Genomic DNA, 21,758 nt, shown 5'->3' with positions numbered 1-21,758 from the left:
GGCCATTATTTTCAATATCAGGAAAGAGGCAAAGCTGGGGGCTTGGAGAGTAGGAATAACCCACTGGCAGCCATCTGGCCCTACCTGACTGGGCAGGAGGCACCCCAGCTGGTGAAGCCACTTGGTCTGTGGACATGACCAAGCTTGGGACAAGTAGCTGCTGACCCTAAATGCTGGAGAGTGCTGGGGGGAGGGGAGGGCTAGTGAAGGTGCCACTGTGGGACTGTGCATCCAGAGAGGGGCGAGCCTCTCAGCAGCAGCAGGGCTAAGTGCCCAGACGCAAGGGGCTCCACGGACTGAATGTCTGCATGCAGCATTCATTTATCACCTACTCTGAGGGAGTTCAACTACCTGGCCAACCTGCTTGGCCAGGTTGGGGCACTCAGTTCTTGATGACAGGCGCAGTTTGGGGGAATCCATACATATCCTACATTTCAGCATAACCCATCATAAATCAGAGGTGTCTCTGGAGTAATGCAGAGCATTAGGTAGGGCATTATTCTTAGTGTCCCTGTCCTAAACATGTTATTCTGTGGATATGACAGGTCATTCCTCTCTGCAGGGTCTTTGGAGCCTGTCATAGCCTCTGGCCACGGGCAAGTTGCTGTCTCTGTGTGTATGGCAATGGTCCTATTTCCACCTAATTATATTTTTTTTTAATTTCTAAGTAATTGTCTTAATAGTTAATAAACATACATGGGAAAGAAAAACAAGATTACAGGCATTGACAGGAAAGTCTCCCTCTTCTCTAAATTCACCCTTTCCCTTCCCCAGAGACCTTGCAGAGACAGCTATCCATCAAATGAATGAATGTATAAATCAGATGCATTCCTGCAAAGTTCAAATTTAGGTAAATCAAATCTTTGCCTGCCTTTATTTTATCTTTTGATTGGATGCATCTTCGGTGGACAGTGGCTCCGTTTCTTCCACCGAGGGAAACATGCCTTTCAGGTTTGCCACGACAATGAGCTGGTGAGAGCCTGTGGACATGTTGGTGGTTGTCATTTACTGCATGCCTACTCTAGGGAGAGCCCTCAAGTTGAAGGGAGTCTCCTCGGCGGTCCCACAGCTCCCTGTTCGACCAATAGCTACTCAACAGCTAAAACGCATTTTGTACCTACTGGTCTCTTGCCTGCCCCCTTCTGCGGAAGTACAGATACCTGAGAGCAAGGGCCAAGTTCATCAGCTCTACTCCCAGGGCCTACTACATCTTAGATAAACAAATATATGATGTTTCCAACCAATGCAGGAAACAGAGGATGGAGGGGAGACAGAATAGGTGATTCAGAGACACTGATTGTCATCTCTGTGTATGTGGACAAATGCCCAGATCTTCACAGACCCCCACAGCTCACACCAAAGGTTTATAACAAAGGAGGAAGGTAAAAGACCCCTCGTCGGCAGCTCCAGTAAGATGGTGAATTCAGCACTTGGGCTGTGAAACTTAATGTTTCAACAAAGCTAGGTAATAAGGAAAATCAATAAAACTGTCAGCAGTGGCCAATTTCAACTGGATAAAAGAATAAAGTAGTTGATCCTGAAAGACAACTCTCTAAATTAGGTTAGATGAATGGAAATACCCTTTTGTTTTAAGCCAAATCACGAGGACATCAACAACCATAAACGATTAAATTATAGGCCACTTTGACCCAGTATGCTCTGAGCTGCAAACATGAATTTCCCAAAACAATCTTCTTTATAAGAGACAGAAATGATACATAGCAAGGCAACAGAGACAGAATTAGAGGCCATGCCAGAAAACACGGGGCTCACTTCTTGACTAAGGATCTATTATAAACCTGCCCTTTCTATAAGCTGCTTTCTTCAACTGTTCAATGACTGTTCCTTCTTCAATTACTTCATTAGTAAAATAGGCACAAAAGTCAATAGGAAATACACATCTATGCTCCATAATGGCACAGGGGAAGGAGGCTTTGGTAGTGATACTAAAGAGCTTTGCTCTTTATAAACACTGAGGCTGCAATTCTGTTTTTCATCTGCTAATGGTTGGCATTTGGTGTTGTTAACCGTGGATGACTCATTTCAGGGGAACTGCTGTGCATCTAGGGCCTATTTGGAAGGAAATGAGGATTTCTTGGCTTATTTCTCATCAAGCATTTTAGCATTGTCTCTTTGGGACATTATAAACCCCTTGACGGGGATTTGGAGTTCACTGCTTTCTCCCTTGGTCCATTGCTGACTCCCCCTGTCTCATCTGGTGCCTGGTCACTTCTAGGAACAGGCACTTTTCCATCAGGACAGAAGATAAAGCCAAAAACCTGGAGACTAAGGGCCCCGCTCCCTGGGTCTGAGGATCAGTGGCAAGTAGTTCCGCTGGGGGTGGGGATGTGGGGTATACATGGCCAGATCAATGTTCTTGAACATCTGGATTTCATTTTCACACTATCAAGCACTGAGGCTGCCTCTGTACTCCACATGCTACTAGAGAATCCACCATGTCCATGCATGTCTGGGGAGCCTGTGGGGTGAGCCGGACCAGATCTCATTGCCTAAAGCACCTCATAGGAGGGAGACCTCTCAGCATCTTGGAGCTGGTGCCTGACTTGGAAATCCCATGTTTGGGAAAGTGAGAGCTCTCTTTAGCTTCTCAAGCAATGCTTCTTATTAGAGACTGGACAGAACTTGAAAAGAGAAAGAGGGAGTGTCAGGGCTTGCCGTGGGGGTACAAGCTAGATAGGCTGGCGAGGAAGTGGATGCTGGGGGTGGTGGAGTGCTCACCATGGAACTCCATGGAATTGCTGAGGGAGAAAAGAGAGAAAGGGCAGAAAAGACACAAGGGATGGCTGTGCCTGGACTTGACCTTCCAATCACCTAAGCCTCATGCTTATAAAATGTGCTCTACTCAACATCCCAGACTTGACCAAACTTGACCTGGAACATTCCTCCTGCTTGGGGTCCAAAGTGGGTGAGAGGCCTTGACCATGAAGACACATCCAGAAAGAACTGCCTTCAACCTTCACACACAGTTTAATCATGAAGGTATTTCATTTTTTTGTTTGCATGGCATGAAAATTTCTGTCTACAATACTGATAATTGTCTTTGTTTGGAAGCTCTTAGAGAACACAATTTGCATCTATTAATTTATGGTGTCTATCCAGCCTTACTTAAAAATAAGAGCTTCAAAGCTGCCTTTGATAGTGATGACATGATCCCCCTCTGCTCAGAATGGCCTCCTCATTGTCAATCCAGGCTACCTATCCTTTCCTTTTCAGCCCAAGCCCTGCCTCTTCCCTGAGGCTGTCCTGGGTTATCCCAGCCCCAGTTTGGTCCCATCTGGAGAACTCCTGGTAACACCCAATTAAGCATTCAACGTTATATTGCCTTCCACTTTTCTCTAGTGCTTTTGTCCTACAAGTGAGTCTCAGATTCCTAACTGAACCGTATACTCCCTTGAAGGCAAAGCCACGTGTGCTTATGAAGGTCACCTCTCATTTTCTGCTTGCCTCCCCACTTCCCATTTCCCAAACCCAGCACCAAGCTGGGCACAATTGTTAAAGTGCATTGGTGACTACCGTTCCCTTGAACAAATGGTTCTTCTTTAACTACCTGGTAACTGAAGGCATTGGATTGAATTATGTAGACTTCTTAGGAACTGGAGCATCAGTGGGGCACTGGGATCTGAGAGAGAAAACAGCCACTGGCTGAGGCAGTTTCTAGAAGTCCTCCCCTTCTATTTCAACACTGAGCGCAGCACTCCAATGCTTGCCATGGACTCAGGGAAGAAAGATTACTAACCTGCTGGGATTTGAATCTGGTCTAGTTGCAGACCAAGACTTAGTTAGGGACCTGCCTGACAGAGAGCCTGAGAAGGAGTCGATGGCTCCTGAAATGGGACCCAGGGAGTCTCATTTCTAAGACAACGGAAAAGAAATCTGCTTGTTTATGAAAGGGACTTCTGGGTCACTTTTGGATTCAAAGCTAAGAACTCTAGCTCCACATCACTGTTAAAAAAAAAAGAAAAAAGCAAGCTGTCTAAAGAAAAGAACTAAAATAAACAGAGAGGTGGGAAGGTCTTTGCCATGTTGGCAAACTCACTATTGAGGCCATGATTTAGAGCAGGGCACTGGATCGTATCTGGGGGTCTAGGTCCAACAGGGTACGATCAAAAGGTAGGTAATCAACATTTTGACCTCGGGCACGTCGCTTGACCTCTCAACGTGACGATCTCCTGCACGCCGGTAATACCATCGGGCACTTGGTCTACCCATGTTGCCATTTCAGAGCAAACCCAAGCAGGTGTGATCTTGTCTGTCTGCCTGCCTGTGCAACTTGAACGAAAGTCCAGAAAAGAGCTGCAAAGGTGAGTTTAAATTTCTAAACCACCCCTTCAGAAATTATAAGGGATTTGAATGATTCAAACCTGAAGAGGAGAGATCTAGTAACTGTCTTCAAATATATGAAGGGCTTTTAGCCAAGGGCCAGTGAGAGCGTGGGGCCCACATATTCTCAATCTGCACCGAGCACAGAGAGCACACCCAGGCTCCCACAAAGAGAAGTTTCTGGCATTAAGGGCCACAGGATACAAACAAGATAGAGAATGTCCTTCTAGGAAAGAGTTCATTGGAGGAAGGGTGGGGAAGAAAGAGAAAGACAGAAAATGGGGCAAAACTATGGCAAGGTGTGAGCTCTGCAGAAAGCAATCTCATAGCCCTGGCCAGATACAGATATTATTCTATAAATTGCCGCTCTGTCACCTTGCTCTGTTCTTCTACCTTTTTAATATGCCCCAGAGTCAGAAACCTGCCCTCAAACTCCTTCCCTGAATACCCTGCCTGCCCTTCCTTCACGTGCAGCAGGTCAGAGCTTTGCCCACCTCCCTGCCCTCAGGTCTCCAGGCCCTTAGGATATTTACTGAGCATCACCTATATTCAAGGGCACTGTTCTTATAGCAATCTGACCACAGTCCCTACCAGAGATGCGATTATCCCCCTTCACCGGTGAGAAAATCTGAAGCTCTGAACTAGCAAGCGTTAGAACCAGGATTTAAAGCCAGGGCTGAGGGACTCCTGGGACTGTGCTCTTCCTGCCCTAACTGCTGGGGGGGGGGGGCAGGGAGGAGACTGAATGGTGTGGTTGGTGTGGCTGAATGTGGCTGCAGAAAGAAGGGGACAGCGTGGATCCTGCTCCCTGCTCTTTATCTTCTGCTTCTGTAACCTGATTTAACTGCGTTGTGATCTGCGTTGCAAAAAATCCTTCAAATTACTTTTGTATCTTCTGCGTTTTATTGGAGACACAGGTTGGCAGTCCAAACATTATCAGTGAGACCCACTTCTAGTTCTCTCTGTTGTTGTTCAGACTCTGAAAAACTCCCCTGGGTGAACACTAGATCTGGATGGAAGGCAGGAAAAGAACAGCCTTAGAAATCCCTGGGTCAGACCCTGGTGGCCCCTCCTCTGGGAGCCTGCAAATAATGGTGCATTGTCCTGTTATTAAAAAGAATAGAAATAATGTACAAATTGCGCCCCAACAAAGGAAGAAATGCTAACTAATGTGCACAGCCGGAAACAGTAGCTGACACGCTGGAGAATTACATTGCTGTTTATGCGTCTGTCACCTGGGCTAATTATGCTCTGACTTAAGTATCTGGTGAGCCTGTAGTGCCCCGTTTACCAGGAAGCCCTGTGGTTATTACTTAGGATAAAAGCTTGTGATAAAAGGCACCCAAGACTGGAGGATCACTCTCGAGTATTCCAGGAAGGTTTGCTATTTGCGATAATGTAGGTAAGGTGCCTGGCTACGTAGTACCTGTCAAAAAGAGCCCTTTTCTTTCAACCCCTTCGACCTGCTACAGACATTAGCCAGCCCTCAGCCTCAAGCTCTGATCGCTATTCAGATTAGACCAGAGATCAAAACCGCATGACTGGAAACGGCCTTAGCTGTCATCGGGCCTGACCCCTTACATCTGGGGTTAGGTTGCCTGGTTTAGCTAAAGCACACAGCAGTCAAATCCCATTATGCTGAGCTGCACAGGACAAGCAAGCAGTGGAATTTTATTAGACAGCTAGAAATCACATTAGCCCCAGCTCTAGCAGACACAAACGTCCAAGGCGTCCTACAGTGCGTGAGCAAGAAAAAGAAACCTTTGGCCCATCCTGGAATTGGATCCTCACCCACCTTTCTCTGGGCTCCTCGCTGTTTGCATGTGCTGTAAAGTGTGTGCGATTTCTATAAATATATGTCTTTTTTTCCCATTGATGGGACTGGAGCATTTGAGATAGGCAAGCCGTAGGGATACCTGATGGCAGAATAATAGAGCGAACGCGTCAGCCCTGACTCATTCCAACTCTCTTCGCACCCTTTTGCAGAATACAGTTAGGTATATTCACTAAAGAAAGGGACTTAGATAAGAATCTATGAATGTCCACAGTCTAGCTGGGACAACTGGGTTTTGCACGGGATCCTTCCCGTGCAGTCTAAGTAACAACTGTCTCGGCCTCTCATCCTCTGCTCCTCTCCTCGCCCTCCCAACCCTTCCAGAAATCTCTGGATCAGGAGCCCTCAAAGTCTGAACAGCAGGACAGGGCAAACAGATGTACTGAACGCAAACACAATGCAACAAGATCAGATCCTACGAAGAGACTGCTGGGTAGTCTTTCCCATCATCCAGAGAAAGAATCCCGGATCCGGGAAGAGCAAGAGAAAAAGGGCAGAAAAAGTTCTCCTTTTCTTCAGAGTAACACATGCGAGCACTTTACAGAGTCTGGCGTGTCTCAGCGTTTCTGAAGTAAACTCTATTTTCTTTAGATGAAAGAGATAAAAAAAAACAAAACACTAAGAATTCAGCCCAGTGAAAATTGCTTTGGCCATTCACATGCAATAAGCCGTAGAAGCAAGGAGGAAAAAAAAATCAATCGCTTCTGATTTATTTATTCATTCATTCGTGCACATCCTTTTTCTCTAATGTAAAAAAGGATGTCCGCTGGGATTTTGCAAGTTAATTTTTTCAAAGGAAAAAAAAATAATCCAACCTTCCTATTGGTTGCCCAGCATCTTGGCACAGGAAATGCATATTTAATTAATTATCCTGTTGCATATAGATTATGTAAGGAAAAAGGGGGACTGATTTTGCTCATTGAATGTTTCTCCAATATCTACAATCAGGAGGCCACTGTAATACTGCTAAGTTTGGTGAATCTGGAATTGCACACTAGTTAAAGCAATGCAAGTTTTCACCTTAATAGTTGCTTTATTTCTTAATCAGGGTGGTGGGTACAGCGGTGCTCATTTTATTATTCTTTAGGCCCTTTGGCACATCTTAAATATTTCATACTAAATACTGCTAAATCCCCGAATCTTCTACAACAGATTCTATTCTGGGCTGCTCAGAGCTGAGGGTAGAGAAGGAAAGCTAGAAACGCCAAAACGTAATTGCAATAAAGAGAAGAAAATGTACGAGACCAATTTTGGAAGGATGTTTAAAGTTTTAAACCTATGCCAAATAATTGAGATCTATTCAAAGAGAATTGAATTCTATTATAAGCCCCATATACATGCAATTATTGAATCATTCTGAACACCTGTTGAGATTGGGTAATAAATTAGCCAAATGAAAATCATCGGGCACCCGGTCAAGCACATGGTTTGACCCACTCCTTCGAATTTGTGGACATAATCTCTCCTCTCATTACTGAACTGTAAACTAGAGCTTCATCCCTAACGCAGAGTAGACCATGTGGTGGTGTGACTCTGTCCTTGTGATCTCCAGCATTCTGAAGAGATGCAGTAAAAGGTCCCAGTCTTCCAACCAGGAGCTAAGGGAGCTGACTGTCTCACCCTAAAGACTGCCACAGCCCCTAAGTCCCATTTTTTTCTCATTGCCAAGCGGAACCAGTCTCGGTCTTCCCATTTTTCCACCATGACACTAAAGCCAACTGTTCTGTCCTCCTGCGCATAGAGAGAGGAGAAGAAAGATGGTCCCCACTAAATCTCCGTCCTACTTCCCAGCCTCCCTAGAGCCCACGTTTGCCACCATCTCATCTCCCTGTTCTGTGTGGACAAGGTTTTACCATCCAGAATCCCCTTCCACTCTGACTGCTCAGTCCTCACCACCCGGCAAGCCTTTAAGGGGAGTAAGTGTGCCAAGATGAGATCGAGAGAAGAGGATGTAAGGAGAAGAAAGAAGGAAAGACCACTAGACACCATTTACACCCTGTCTCATCGGCCAGTAGGGAGCAGACGTTCCCTCACCCCATTATTTCTCCCTAAAAGCAGGGTTTTTGCCTGCGTGGGGAACTGTAAAAAGAAGTAACACTACTATAAAAGCTCTAAAAAATAAGATTCTGAAATTGGACGGCTTATTTGTGTCATTTCTGAATACCGTTAGACCAACTGGTTTTACTTCCTTCCCACGACACTCACACATCCCCCACGCGAGTCTCCGGGGTGAGAGTGCCGCTCCGCCGAAGCCTGCCTTGTGCACCAGCGTGCAGGGACGCCTGCTTTACTGGCCTCACTTGGTAAGTCAAAAATCTTCCCTCTGCTCCGCCAAAGTTAACAGATGGCTGGTCCCTTTTGGTACACAGGCGTAAGCATCTTCAAAATAACCTTTTCCTTTCACGTGTGCCAATTAATTAAATGTCGCTGTAATATGTCCCAGCCAAGGGGGGAAGGGAGACATGGGAAGACAAAGGGTCAATGGAAGAGAACAATGAGGAGAGATCACATTCTCCTACCTTCACCCGATGACCCCGACAGATCAATGATCACATACACTCTTCCTTCTGGCTCCAGATCAATCTGCAATGAAGAAAATGACAGTGGCTCAGTTAGTGCCTTGTGGGGGCAGCCCAAGAGTTCCACGACTTTTCCACCCCAAATGGCTAACACCTAGAGTCACGGCTCCGTCCAGTTCATCCCCCTGTAGTGTGCCGGGGGGGCCAGGAATGCAGGAGGATGGGCGTTTATGGAATGTTCCGGATGCAGCATGAGGAGGTCTGATACAGACCCAAAAGATAGTGTCATCTCAGTGGTTCCCAACTGCAAGGAAACCTGGAATGGGGGACGCTTGACACAGGGAACCTCTTTGGGACACAAAACTATCTAGAGATGTTTTTGATTGTCATGACTGGAAAGGGAGGGCTGCCACCAGCATCTCATGGGTGGAAGCTAGCGATTCTGCTAAGCATCCTACAGCAGACAGGATGGTCCCCACAACGAAGCATTATCCAGCCCCAGAAAGCCAACAGTGTCAACGTTGAGAAACCCCGGGTTTCTCCCAACGCCATTCTCCCAATAAGGAAGCTGAGCTCAAAGCTGTAGGGTAAGTGGCAATGCTAAGATTCAATGATAAGACTATCTAAAGAAACCCATGTTCCTTAGACTACACAAATTGCTCACAGGGAAGGAAAGAAAAGCATACGATACTATTCACACTCGGAAGGTGTTTACAATCTCACGGGGGAATTAAAAAACAGAGAACAATGCTGAACCCAGCTTAATGATGAGCAGCAGAGGATCACGGATCAAGTATCCGGCAAGTTGGAAATCAGTGTAGAAGAGCAGTCTGGGAAGACTTCATGAAGACGAGAAAGGGGAGTCAATTGAGGTGGAAGAAACAGCATATGCCCATACACCAAGGCTGGGAATGTGCACGGTGCTCGTGGGACACTGAGGGGTGCCCGCCCTCAGGTTGTGTGTTGGCACGTTTTGCAAACCCCACATCCTACCAGGGTTGTAAAGAGTGAGCCAACACCACTAAATTCTTACCATCAACCTTCTCCACCCACCCTCACCTCCCAGCCCACCTCCAAATCCAACTAGCTACTTCTATACAGAACCAGGCTGATCAGAAAAGTTGACGTTTTTGCAAGGTCTGAATGAATTATCCTTACAGAAACTGTGTGCTCCATGAGAGAGTAGTAACTCTGGAAACCCTGGATCACCAAGTACCCCCGGTGGCCTATCCTCGCCTCCACAATTCCATCTGTCTATGCAGAGCTTTAATTGGCTCATGCATGCCAGGCTTGTCTCCCCAGCAAGCTGTGAATTTCTTGGGGGCAGGAGCCCCCACCCCTCCTTATCGTTTTCATCATCCCCAGCAAAGAGCAGGCACTCATTCAGCAAGCAGTACTGAGAAAGGTTCAGTCTGGTGAACACCTCCTTCTCATTCAAGGTTGAGGTCACCTCCTCTCTGAAGCCGTTCCAGATATTCCCAGTCAGGATTAATTATCCCTTCGATTGTGCTTCTATGGTACACACGCATATCTGAACCCTGGCTCCTAATACACTGGAATACATTGTCCATATGTCTGTCTCGTCTGCTAGGCAGAGCCAATGAGAATCACATTTGTGTACCTAGCGCTCACCTCACTGTCTGTTAGTCAGGAGACACTCAAAAAACCTTTGGGGAGGGGAAAAGACTTTACCTTTGGAACTCTGAGAGCCTCTTCTGGGGTCATATGCCCCCGCCAAGGCCCCATCCCCAGGAAGGCCTGTGGGCATGTGATCTGTACGAAGGTGACATTCAAATGAAGTGGGAGGGTAACAAGAGGTGGCTCTCCCAGGATCACCACATACTCCCTCTGAGGTAAAAAAAACTCCCTTGGGACTGATATTCTCCAGGTCCTTCCCCCAGCATTTCATGCCACTCACAGTCCGGGTTCCCTGAGACATTCATGAGCCCCACTTTATTTCCAGACCCGGTCTTTAGTGGTTGAGAATATTTAAGGTTTCTCTCAAAATTTTAGTTATGTCAACAGAGGTTTTCAGTGCCTCACAGGTGAGGCCCCTGGTGATATTGCAGGTAGGTAGTCTGTCAGGGCAGGGAGTGAGGGAATGCAGAGTTCCTTGGTGGAGGGGCAGGGGGAGAGGGAGGGAGGGAGGGAGAAAGAGAGAGACTTTTTTTTTTTGAGAGAGAGAGAGCATGCATGGGCACAGGGGAGGGGAGGGATAGAGGAAGAGGGAGAGAGAGAATCCTAAGCAGGCTCCACGTTCCACGGAGCCCCACACAGGGCTCGACCTCACGACCCTGAGATCATGACCTGAGTCGAAATCAAGAGTCAGCTGCTTAACCGACTGAGTCACCCAGGAGCCCCTGCAGAGAGTTCTCAGCTTGCCCCACAGGGGCCACTCACCTGAGTTGGGAATCTTGAGCTTGGGACCCAGATGGGAACCCAATAGCAAACTGGTGATGCCATGCAGCGACTCTCCCCATCCTCTCTGCCCCAAGAATCTGTGATTTTAGGTTTCTGTCTAAAGAAAATGTTCTCCAGCACCCTCACCCCTAGGAACCCCCACCCCCTCCCACTGCCACAAGCATAACCCAGGCCCCGCACTAAATTACAAACAGGAAAACCAACAGTCAGCTCCACTGAACAGAGCCAAACCAAAATCCTGTCCCTGCCACAAATATCAGGGGTCCTCTTGTCCGAGAGCATGGAATTTAAATAATGTATGCCTTTTAGAGATTAGATCATCTCTATTAAACCCTGCCGGCTAAATGAAACAATTTCTCATATCCTCCAACTCAGAGATTTCCCACGACTACGGGCTTCATTGGCAAAGTACAATGCTATCTGTGAAAAGCGGGGAGGGAGAGAGCAAAGGAATGAGCTGGGCCGGGACGCCTATTTGAAGGCAAGCGGCTTGCCTCTCTTTGCAAAAGGGGAATGAGAACTTGTGGCAAGACAGGTCATTGACGATAAAATGTATTAGGATATTAAACGTTCAAGATAGCAATCAGAAACCATTTTAGCACCCACTGCTGCTTCAATGCCGATGAACTGCATTTCCAAACAGAAAAAGAGAAATTAAGCTTTTAAACATGCCAAAAGCAACAAAGAGCTTTGCAGCCTGGGCAGATGGCCACAGAGTGCTGGCGAGGCCCCAGCCGGCCCAGTGAGGAGGCGCTGAGAATCCATGTAGGGAGGTCGGACTTCTACGCAGATGACTGGAGGGTTATCAGGTACCAAACGTGGTGGAGTGTGGTGTAACTTCATGGTCAAATTAATTGAATCTCAAATTCGGCTCACAATGACCTGGCCCGGATAAGGAAGCAATGTGGGTGCCCAGGCCTGCACAGCCCCTGCAAGCTGTCCATTGCCATCACCGTCAGGCGCCTGGCACTACATAAAAGCAGGCCTCCTCCCCCCGCCCCCCACACCCCAGCCATTCCCAGGGTTGGGTCTAAGCTCTTTCTACTGCACTCAGGGTTCCTCCAAATTCTCCCAGATGCAACCCTGTTTTCCAAATCTCCTTGAAACTCATACATTTACTTCATGAGTCTTCCCAGCTACAATCTCTATTATCTCTGACTATGTTTTCTCTAGACCTCTAGCACCTTTGGCTAGCCCCTCCAGCTTAGGCCAGGAGCAAGCCAGTAGAACAATGGGGAAGACAAACACAGCCTTTGGGAGTCAGACCAGGGCTGAATCCCGGCTCGGGCAATCATGTACCTTCCCTGAGCTGGGGCCTCAGTCTCATCATCTGTGAAATGGGCTGTTGTAAAAATTCCATGAGACTCCCACACAAAGCTCTTGGCCCTCAGGAGATACTCGGTACGTGGTGGTGATGTGTGAACTTCCTGGCTCTGTGGCCTGAAGCAAGCGACTACCTTCTCTGAGCCTCAGAATGCTTCTCCATGAAATAGAGCGAATAACAGGCCCTGTGACGTTTGGGCTGTGGTGATGTTAAATGAGATAATCCATGTCAAGTGCTCAGCATGGTGCCCGGCACAAAATCCTCAGTAACCGCTGGTGCTATTGTTTTTAAAAAGCCAAGTCTTCAAATGTGCTGCTTAGTCTGATGTTCCTTCCACTCTGTCAAGCTTTTCCCCCAATAAAAAAAAGGCATTTTCTTGCCCAAAGTTGATATTATTCCATGTTATTCCAGGACGACCTTACAGAGTTGGGAATATCAAATAAAGCACTGCAGTGAGGGTTTCATGCACAGCCCGTGGGGAGCCCAGGGGCAAAGCAGGCGATAGCCCTGGTCCTCAGAGGCTCGTGAGGTGCTCATGAGGAAGGAGAAGGGGAGGGTGGCCGCAGAGTGCCCAAACGCCTGCCATGCCTCACGCACCGTGCCCGGTGCTTAGTTGGCATTAGCTCATTTCATCTCCTGTGAGGCCAGCATTGTTCCCTACTTTTCGGACGGAAAAACTGGAGCTCCGAGAGCTTTAAGCCGGATTCCCACCCGGGGCTCCCTGGGTCACATGGGACAGAGGAGTCTGCCGGAGCTCTGGTGTCAAGCCCTGCCCAGCTTGGGAAGCCTTCTGGGACAATCCAGTGCCAGGCCTCCCCTTCCCGTAGGCCTCCAGCTCTCTGCGTGTTCCTGCTCCCTCTCAGGAACAACAACTGGCTCCCCAGCCAGGCCGGCTGGAGGCAGGGCAATGCCTTCAGCACCTTCCCTGCCCCGCCAAGAGGTTGGGGGGGCCGGGGAGGGGGGCGACTGTGGCGGCGGTGGGGAAACAAGTCCTGGGCAGAAGCAAGAGCTCTATTCATTTGAATGAGGAACAAGGCAATGGGGAACGAGGCCAAACCATAGAGAAACCCATGAAAAAGGCCCGCTCTGAAAAGCACAAAGTATCACAGGCACTCCTTGGGGTGGTGCCCAACTTCACAAACCCTTCACACACATCATTTCACGTGGTCCTCACAATTCCTTGGAGAGTAAGTATGATGCGCACCACTGCATGTGTGAGAAAGCTGAGGCTAAGGAAGGTAAGTGGCCAGTACAGCATGCCTAGGGAGAACACAGGGGCGCCGTTCACAGGGGAGCCTCTGCGAAATGAGTGCCCTAGAGCTGGACAGCCTGGAGTCTGAGCTCAAACCTGCAACTCCTGCCTCAGTCCAACAGTCCTCCCCCACACCTCACCTGCCCAGCGGGAAATTCCACCGAGGCTGTGGCACTGTGACCTGCAGGTGTCCGCACGCCATCGTTTTGATGGTGATCAAGTTCAAGGCAAAGGAGGTAAGAAACTCACAGTCAAGCCTCTTCCTAACCATAGGCTCAACTTCCACCAGAGACCTCTAGGCGAACCTTTCCTTGGAACAGCCCGCAAAGGTCACACATGCCCAATTTGAGTTTCGCTTCCTTTTCCCCCTGTTGTCAGGCGCCTAGGGGCTAGAACGAAGCTAGAGGAAGGGAGTGGGTCAGAGGATGAATCCAGAAAGGATGAGGAGAAGGGAGAGAGGCTTGCACTGTCTGTCTTGCACCAATTAAGCCCTAGATAATAGACTGTTTCTTTTTTGCCTGGAGGAGGGGAGGGGAGTGAGGAAGGAGGAGGCGGAGGGGAATCATCAAGAGAGGAATTCCACGGTTCCTTTCCAAAGCCGGGGTCCCACTTCTCAAGTCCGCACACCCCTTTTTGCTGGCCACTGTCCCCTGGAGGAACCACAGTCACACTACAGTCCCCAGAGGCACCCGGCATGGAAGAGGCAGGCCAGACAGAGCAGGAGACCTTCACGCAGCAGACATCCTCCTCACCCCTGCTTCGGAAAACCCAAAAGGATGAGGCACGATGCTGGCCAAGTCTCGAGCAGCTGTTGGGTGCTGATTCTGAAGCTCGCAGCTGATCAAAGCCTTCATTTGAGGAGGAGTTTGCTACTAGCCCTATTGGTAGAGTGCACTGTTTGAAAGTAGAGGGTGCCCATGTAATTAAATATTTCAAGTCGTCCCATAGCACTCACTTTCATAAAAGAAGGGGAGACAAGGATTGTTTCTCACTTTCCACAGCAGTGCAAAGATATGACGCACGCTTTAGAGTACATCCCTGCAGGGCAGAATCCTGCCCGACCAGCGCACCGGAGGGATTTAATACATATTGTACATGTTGGCTCAATGGATGAATGGCCTAACTTTCAATTGAGTCAGCACAACTGAATTATGGAGATGATTCATTTGGAAAGCCAGCAACCCGTACACTACTGTTCCTAGCAGCTTCATTCAGAACGGCGAAATATTGGAAACAACTCAAAGGCCCGACAACAGGTAAATGAATAAGCAAACCATGCTGCCTGCCCATGATGGAATTTTGCTCGGCCATAAAGAATGAACTACTGATATCTGCAACAAGATGGATGCTACGAGGAAGAAGCCAAACATATCAGAGTACATAATGCATGATTCCACTTATGTGATGTTCTAGAACAGGCAAAACCAATCCAGAGTGACAAAAGGCACATTCGTGATCTCCTGGAGGTGAAGGAGGGAAGCGAATACAAAGAGGGGTAGAGGAAGCTCTCTGGCCCGGGGGAGGTGCTCTGTATCTGGATCGAGGCGGTTGTTGCAGGAACATATATATACTTTGTCAAACTGCATCAAGCCTAACACTTCAAATGAATGCACTTTATTGTATGTAAATTATACCTCAATGAAGTAGTTTTTTATTTATTTTTTATTTATTTATTTTTTTTAAAGATTTTATTTATTTATTTGAGAGAGAGAGAATGAGAGAGAGCGAGTACATGAGAGGGGGGAGGGTCAGAGGGAGAAGCAGACTCCCTGCTGACAGCAGGGAGCCCGATGCGGGACTCGATCCCGGGACTCCAGGATCATGACCTGAGCCGAAGGCAGTCGCCCAACCAACTGAGCCACCCAGGCGCCCCAATGAAGTAGTTTTTTAAAAGGGAAAAAAGAAGCCATCACTTCATTTCACAGGATTCCTCTACAAGTTTCCTTTAATAACAAATCATCTTCCCACCCTCGGGGCATTTAAAATTTCATATTCCAGTTTTAAAAATAAAAGGTTCATTCAGAGTTTTTCAAGTATATGTGTCACACGACATAATGCACACCTACCCGTGTGGGCACACAGATTCCCACACCCACCCACATGTGCAGAACACGCTCGCAGGCACAGCCACCTTCTTCTGTCTTCTGTGATCAAAATACAATAATAGCAAGAAAACCACATCCGAAATGTAGGTTTAAGAGCCAGCTGACTTACTTAAATCTGTCTCTGTGTGCGTGTGTCCCAAGACAATTAGACCAAATCCTCTAGAAGAGTTTTTAATGACCTTAAGGACGTAAATACCTACGGAGAGGGAGCTGCTTAAATGAAATATGGTACATCGTGTGGTAGATCGCTAAGCAAGGCCTAAAAAAAGAATGGAAAGATCGAAATGTACCGATATGAAGTGATCTCTGGGATATATTGAGTGGGGGGGGAAGCAAGGTGCCATGTGTTTATTATGCGAGGCTACTGTGTGAATACACCCCACACACACACTCTCACGCTTGTTCCACACAGATTATCTTCAGAAGAAGTATTTTTTTTTTTAAAAAAAGATTTTATTTATTTATGACACACAGAGAGAGAGCGAGAGAGGGAACACAAGCAGGGGGAGTGGGAGAGGGGGAAGCAGGCTTCCCGCTGAGCGGGGAGCCCGATGTGGGACTCGATCCCAGGGCCCTGAGATCATGACCTGAGCCGAAGGCAGACGTTTAACCGACTGAGCCACCCAGGCGCCCCCTCCAGAAGAAGTCTTAATCAACAGGACACAGGGGTTGCCTCAAGACATAGAAGGGGGACCAGAAAACAGGAAAAGCTGATTCTTCACTTAAGCTCTTTGAACCCTATGATTTTTTAAATCATGTTCTTGGGTTAACTTGCTACAAAATTTGTCAATACCTTTTTCTCTAGCTATTTCTAACCTCCAATCCCCCAGAGACCAGCTTGCTTCGGTTACCAGATGCATCTTAAAGATACGCCCCTCGAAACTGGCTAACAGATTGCTTTCCCATCCCCTGTGGCCAGGTCATGGGGACCAACCAAGCAGCAGCCCTCATCTTCACGTGGAAGTCCTGTTGACTGGACTGGAGGCCTATGTTGCAGATTCTAGCTCTCCAAGGCCACAGATGGAGTAAACTCAAGTTAGTACTTACTTCCTCTTTTTATTTTATTTTATTATTTATGAGAGACAGAGAGTGTGTGCAAGTTGGGGGGGGGGGGAGAAGGGAGGGGCAGAGGGAGAGGGAGGGAGAAGCAGACTAACTGCAAGACCCTGGGATCATGACCTGAGCCGAACGCAGACACTTAACTGACTGAGCCACCCAGGCACCCCCTGCTTCCTCTTTTCAGCAGGCTCAGAAATAGACCCAGAGAGCTGGCTCCCTCTGAAGATAGAAGTGGCTGAAAACAATTAGCTCTATGTGTGCTCAAATGCTCTCCAGCACTGGGAAAATACCCAAAGGTGCCAAACCTAATATCAGGAGTGTGGAATGGTTTACAAAACTTCATCCAGGAACAGTCTAGATTTTCTAGCTTCCTTCAGGGAAACGGCTTCAGATGCACATGACTGTGCATCCCAAGAGGAGATGGTGCATGCAAACAGCAGGAAACGTAGGCACCTACCCCCAGTGTTCTGAAGTGAGAAATATCCCACCACCAATCGGCACTTTGCATTTTGCATTTTGCGTTGCAATGCTCTCTCTCCTTGGGTGTATTTGTATGTATGTGTTGTATTCTACATTTCCCATCTGTTTCACTAAGCCAATACATTATAGTGATTCAGAGAAAAGGCTCTAAAGCTAGCCCTCCTGGGTTCAAATCCCAGCTCTGCCTGTTATAAGCTGTGCGGCCCTTGCTTCAATTTCCTCATCTATCAATTGAGAACCTCAGTGGCATCTGCTTCATGATGTGGGGAGGATCGAATGACATGGTGTAGCACTTGGAGCTGTGCCTGGCACACCGCTAGCAGCCTATAAATGTAAGGTGTCAGGCCAGTATTGTTCCTTCCTGCCCAGACCGTGAGTCGAGGGCTCCTTTTGGGGGGTTCTGCAGTACTTGCTCCAGGGCTAGAGCGCAAGGCGGGTAATCACTAGAGACTCCAAGTGAAACTGAATGGATCCACGTAGAACGATGACAAAGCTGAGTAAGGAGCTCAGGAGAGTGCAACCAGAAAAACCATCTTCAGACTTCCCTGTCTCTGTAACATGACAACCCAGCAGAACCTCTGACCGACAGCTGCTCGCAAAGATGTTCAGTTCTTGATTCCCTTCAAAATCCAAGACGTACAATTGTTATTCATCACTTTCGAGCTCCTCAAGAGAGACTGTTTTGTTCGTAAGAATAATCACAACCCTAGTAAACACCCTTTATTGAGCACTTTTCACACGTCATCTGTGTGAGGGAGGTAATACCCTTATTCTTAACTGTTTCAGGGATGAGAAACTGAGGCTTAAGGATTTAAGTAACCTGCCCACATTCTCACAGCATGAAGATGACAATCCTGGATTAAAGCAGGGCTCTCCAACTATGGACCCAGTGCTCCTGTTGCATTTTATAAAAATCCCAGAAGCACGAAATTTAAGAGTCATAAGCCACTTGGAAATCACTTGGTTAAAATAAGCAAAGAAATACAAATTAAAGGGTAAGATTTTTAAAAATTTTCTTTTCCCTATCAAATGAACCAAAGTTGCTCTGGGGCTATGTATTTTTGTGTTATTTGTTTATTAAAATATAAACAAAATCAAGTGTCATGATATGCTTGGTTTTTATTTTTTTTAAAGATTTTATTTATTACAGAGAGAGAGAGAGAGCATGAGAGGGGGGAGGGTCAGAGGGAGAAGCAGACTCCCAGCTGAGCAGGGAGCCCAATGCAGGACCTGATCCCAGGATCCTGGGATCATGACCTGAGCTAAAGGCAGATGCTTAACCGACTGAGCTACCCAGGTGCCCATGCTCAGTTTTTAAAAATAAAAAACTACATGTGAACTTATAATGAGAACTGACAGTCCCCTGCCCCATTATTCCCCAGGGGGAGCCAATTTTAACAATTTCTATTTGGGTTTTGCTGGTGGTCACTGCCATGTCCCTAAATAAAATGCTTTTACCTCAATTTCCTGATTTCTTATTTTAGACATTCTCTTTTGCCTTGCTGCTGTGATCGGTGAGGATTTAGTGCACTCACCACCTCCCTCCACTTTCCCCTTCCACAAAATATACATCGCAATTCTCAGTTCCTTCTCTATGCTCTGCAACTGCAAAAAAGCAATCCAAAATGTCAATTTCTTGTTTCATCAACTATAGATAATATTCCTTGACCCTCCACATTATAACTAGAGGACATTAGTGCTTCTTCCAGCCCTCCCTATCCTCTGACCACCTCTTCCATCCACCCCCGTCCTCAACTCTGTCTTTCCTGTTAGATCATCAATGATGACAACACTGACGTTTGGTTCTCTAATTGTAATTGAGGTCCATGTTTTCTGTATATGTTGTTTCAGAAATCTGAAAACAAATTGATAGTGTTTGTTTATTTTAAATTTTACATGGCATTACATACACTTTCTTTTCCATGGGTCCAGTGTGACAACCCATGTGCCACTCAATGGAAACTATACCTTGTATCAAATTTAAATGGATTTTTTTTTCCCCCACTCAACCAATTGCATTTCTCAGATCAAGTTTTCCCGGGTTCCTTTTCTCTTGGGGTTCGCCCTTCTAGAAACTCCCACTGTCCTCCTTCCTAATGGACTGACTGCTCTCCTGCCTGCTGCACAGCTGGAGTGCTGTGACTTCTTTTCACTGCTCTGCTGGATGCACCTGCTGTTGCTGGAATCCATCATCTTCTTTGTTCTGGGTTATTCCCTTGCTTTTACCAGTAAAGTACTCATTGAAATAAAGTTCTCATTGAAATATTGATTAAGAGTGCCTAGAAAGCCAGCTAAGACATGCCTGTCCTCACACACGATTGATAGTTTGGCTGGATATGGAATTCTAGGAGGAAAAAAAAAATCATTATCAGAACTTTCTTTTTCTAACATAAATATTGCCAGTGAAGCTCATGTTAGCTTGATAGCTGTTGTTTAGTAGGTGACTTTATGTTGTTTTCATTCTTTGTAAGTTCTAGGATCTTTTTTTATCTTAGTGCTGTGAGCACTAAAATAAAGGTTCTGCAGAACGGCTGGCTCCAGGTGAGGCTCCAATCCCCTCAGCACCTGTTCCAGGCTGTGACCCGTCTGCACTGCTATTCTGTTCCATCAATTGCCACCATGCCCTCTACTTTCATCCCCAGAAAGTCACTGAAATAGTTTGATGAAGTTTCTTTCTGCTTACGTAGGTGTTATACAATTTTATCCCTACACTTTTGCCTTTTTCTATTATTTAGATGGGGTCTTGAGGAGGCAAAGAAACAAACATATTTGCTTCAAGACTACCTTGAATGGAAAATCTAAAAAAAATATCATCTTAAATGATATATAACCCAGTGCTGTAAGAGTAGAGGAGAAACAGACATTCTTATACACTGCTGATGAAGTGTAAACTGGCACAAAATTTGTAGAGAGGGGTTTGGCATTATATAACAAAAATCCTTTGACCTAGCAATTCCACTTCTGGGAAATTATCCCAAATCACACATGTGCAAAACAATTTAACAACAAAGATGATCATTACAGCATTTTTTAAGAGGGTAAAATTAGAAACTAATTGTTTAACAATAGCAAACTACTTAAATAAATTGTGGCATATTCAAATCATTAGATACCATGCCATCATGAAAAAAAATCTTGCTGAATTATATTTAATGACATGGAAAGATATGCAAAATACGGTATTAAGTGAAAGGAAAAATGAGATGATAAAGGAATATGTATTCTATGGTACAATTTTGTAAAACAAAAACAAAAATGTGTATGGCTGGGTACATACACAAAGGGGAAAAAAAAGATTACCTAGGGGAGAGTGGAATAATGTGTGAGTTTTTTTCTTTGTACATATCTATACTTGTCTAAGCATTTTATTTTTCCTCTATGACCCACTATAACTTTTGTGACCAAAAAAAAAAAAATCAAACAGTGACATTTTTCAAAGTGCTGGAACAAACAATCCTAAAATTTGTATGGAATCAGTAAAGACCCTGAATCGCCAAGGAAATGTTGAAAAAGAAAAACAAAGCTGGGGGCATCACGTTGCCTGATTTCAAGCTATATTACAAAGCAGTGATCACCAAGACAGCATGGTACTGGCACAAAAAACAGAAATATAGACCAATGGAACAGAACAGAGAACCCAGATATGGACCCTCAACTCTATGGTCAAATAATCTTCGACAAAGCAGGAAAAACCATCCAATGGAAAAAAGACAGGCTCTTCAATAAATGGTGCTGGGAAAATTGGACAGCTATATGCAGAAGAATGAAACTCGACCATTTTTTAACACCATACACAAAGATAAACTCAAAATGGATGAAAGACCTCAATGTGAGACAGGAATCCATCAAAATCCTAAAGGAGAACATAGGCAGTAACCTCTTCGACATCGGCCACAGCAACTTCTTTCAAGATACATCTCCAAAAGCTAGTGAAACAAAAGCAAAAATGAACTTTTGAGACTTCATCAAGATAAAAAGCTTCTGCACAACAAAGGAAACAGTCAACAAAACAGAGTCAACCCACAGAATGGGAGAAGATATTTGCAAATGACACTACAAAGCACTGATTTCCGAGATCTATAAAGAACTTCTCAAACTCAACACCCAAAAAACAAATAATCAAGTCAAAAAATGGGCAGAAGACATGAACAGACACTTCTCCAAAGAAGACATACAAATGGCTGAGAGACACATGAAAAAATGTTCATCATCATTAGCGATCAGGGAAATCCAAATCAAAAACACATTGAGATACCACCTTACACCAGTTAGAATGGCAAAAATTGACAAGGAAAGAAACAACAAATGTTGGAGAGGTTGTTTCACTGTTGGTGGGAATGCAAGTTGGTACAGCCACTTTGGAAAACGGTGTGGAGGTTCCTCAAAAAATTAAAAATAGAGCTACCCTATGACCCAGCAATTG

General features: G+C 46.1%; 1 protein-coding gene and 1 long non-coding RNA gene across 3 annotated transcripts in view; one reads left to right on the top strand and one right to left on the bottom strand.

Annotated features, from left to right (window-relative positions):
* PRKCE (protein kinase C epsilon) overlaps positions 1-21,758 on the bottom strand; it is a 478,122-nt gene that overhangs the window by 284,609 nt on the left and 171,755 nt on the right. For both annotated transcript variants that reach the window (XM_081833506.1, XM_081833507.1), the window contains one exon: positions 8,695-8,758. In XM_081833506.1, coding sequence (XP_081689632.1) covers positions 8,695-8,758 — 64 coding nt within the window. The remainder of the gene's footprint in view (positions 1-8,694; positions 8,759-21,758) is intronic.
* LOC145723890 (uncharacterized) overlaps positions 1-21,758 on the top strand; it is a 1,084,435-nt gene that overhangs the window by 906,304 nt on the left and 156,373 nt on the right. The window lies entirely within an intron of this gene.

Source organism: Leptonychotes weddellii, chromosome 10 (assembly GCF_054177405.1).
Source record: "Leptonychotes weddellii isolate Sample4059 chromosome 10, ASM5417740v2, whole genome shotgun sequence".
NCBI classification, from domain to species: domain Eukaryota; kingdom Metazoa; phylum Chordata; class Mammalia; order Carnivora; family Phocidae; genus Leptonychotes; species Leptonychotes weddellii.
This window is presented reverse-complemented; position numbering and strand designations above follow the sequence as displayed.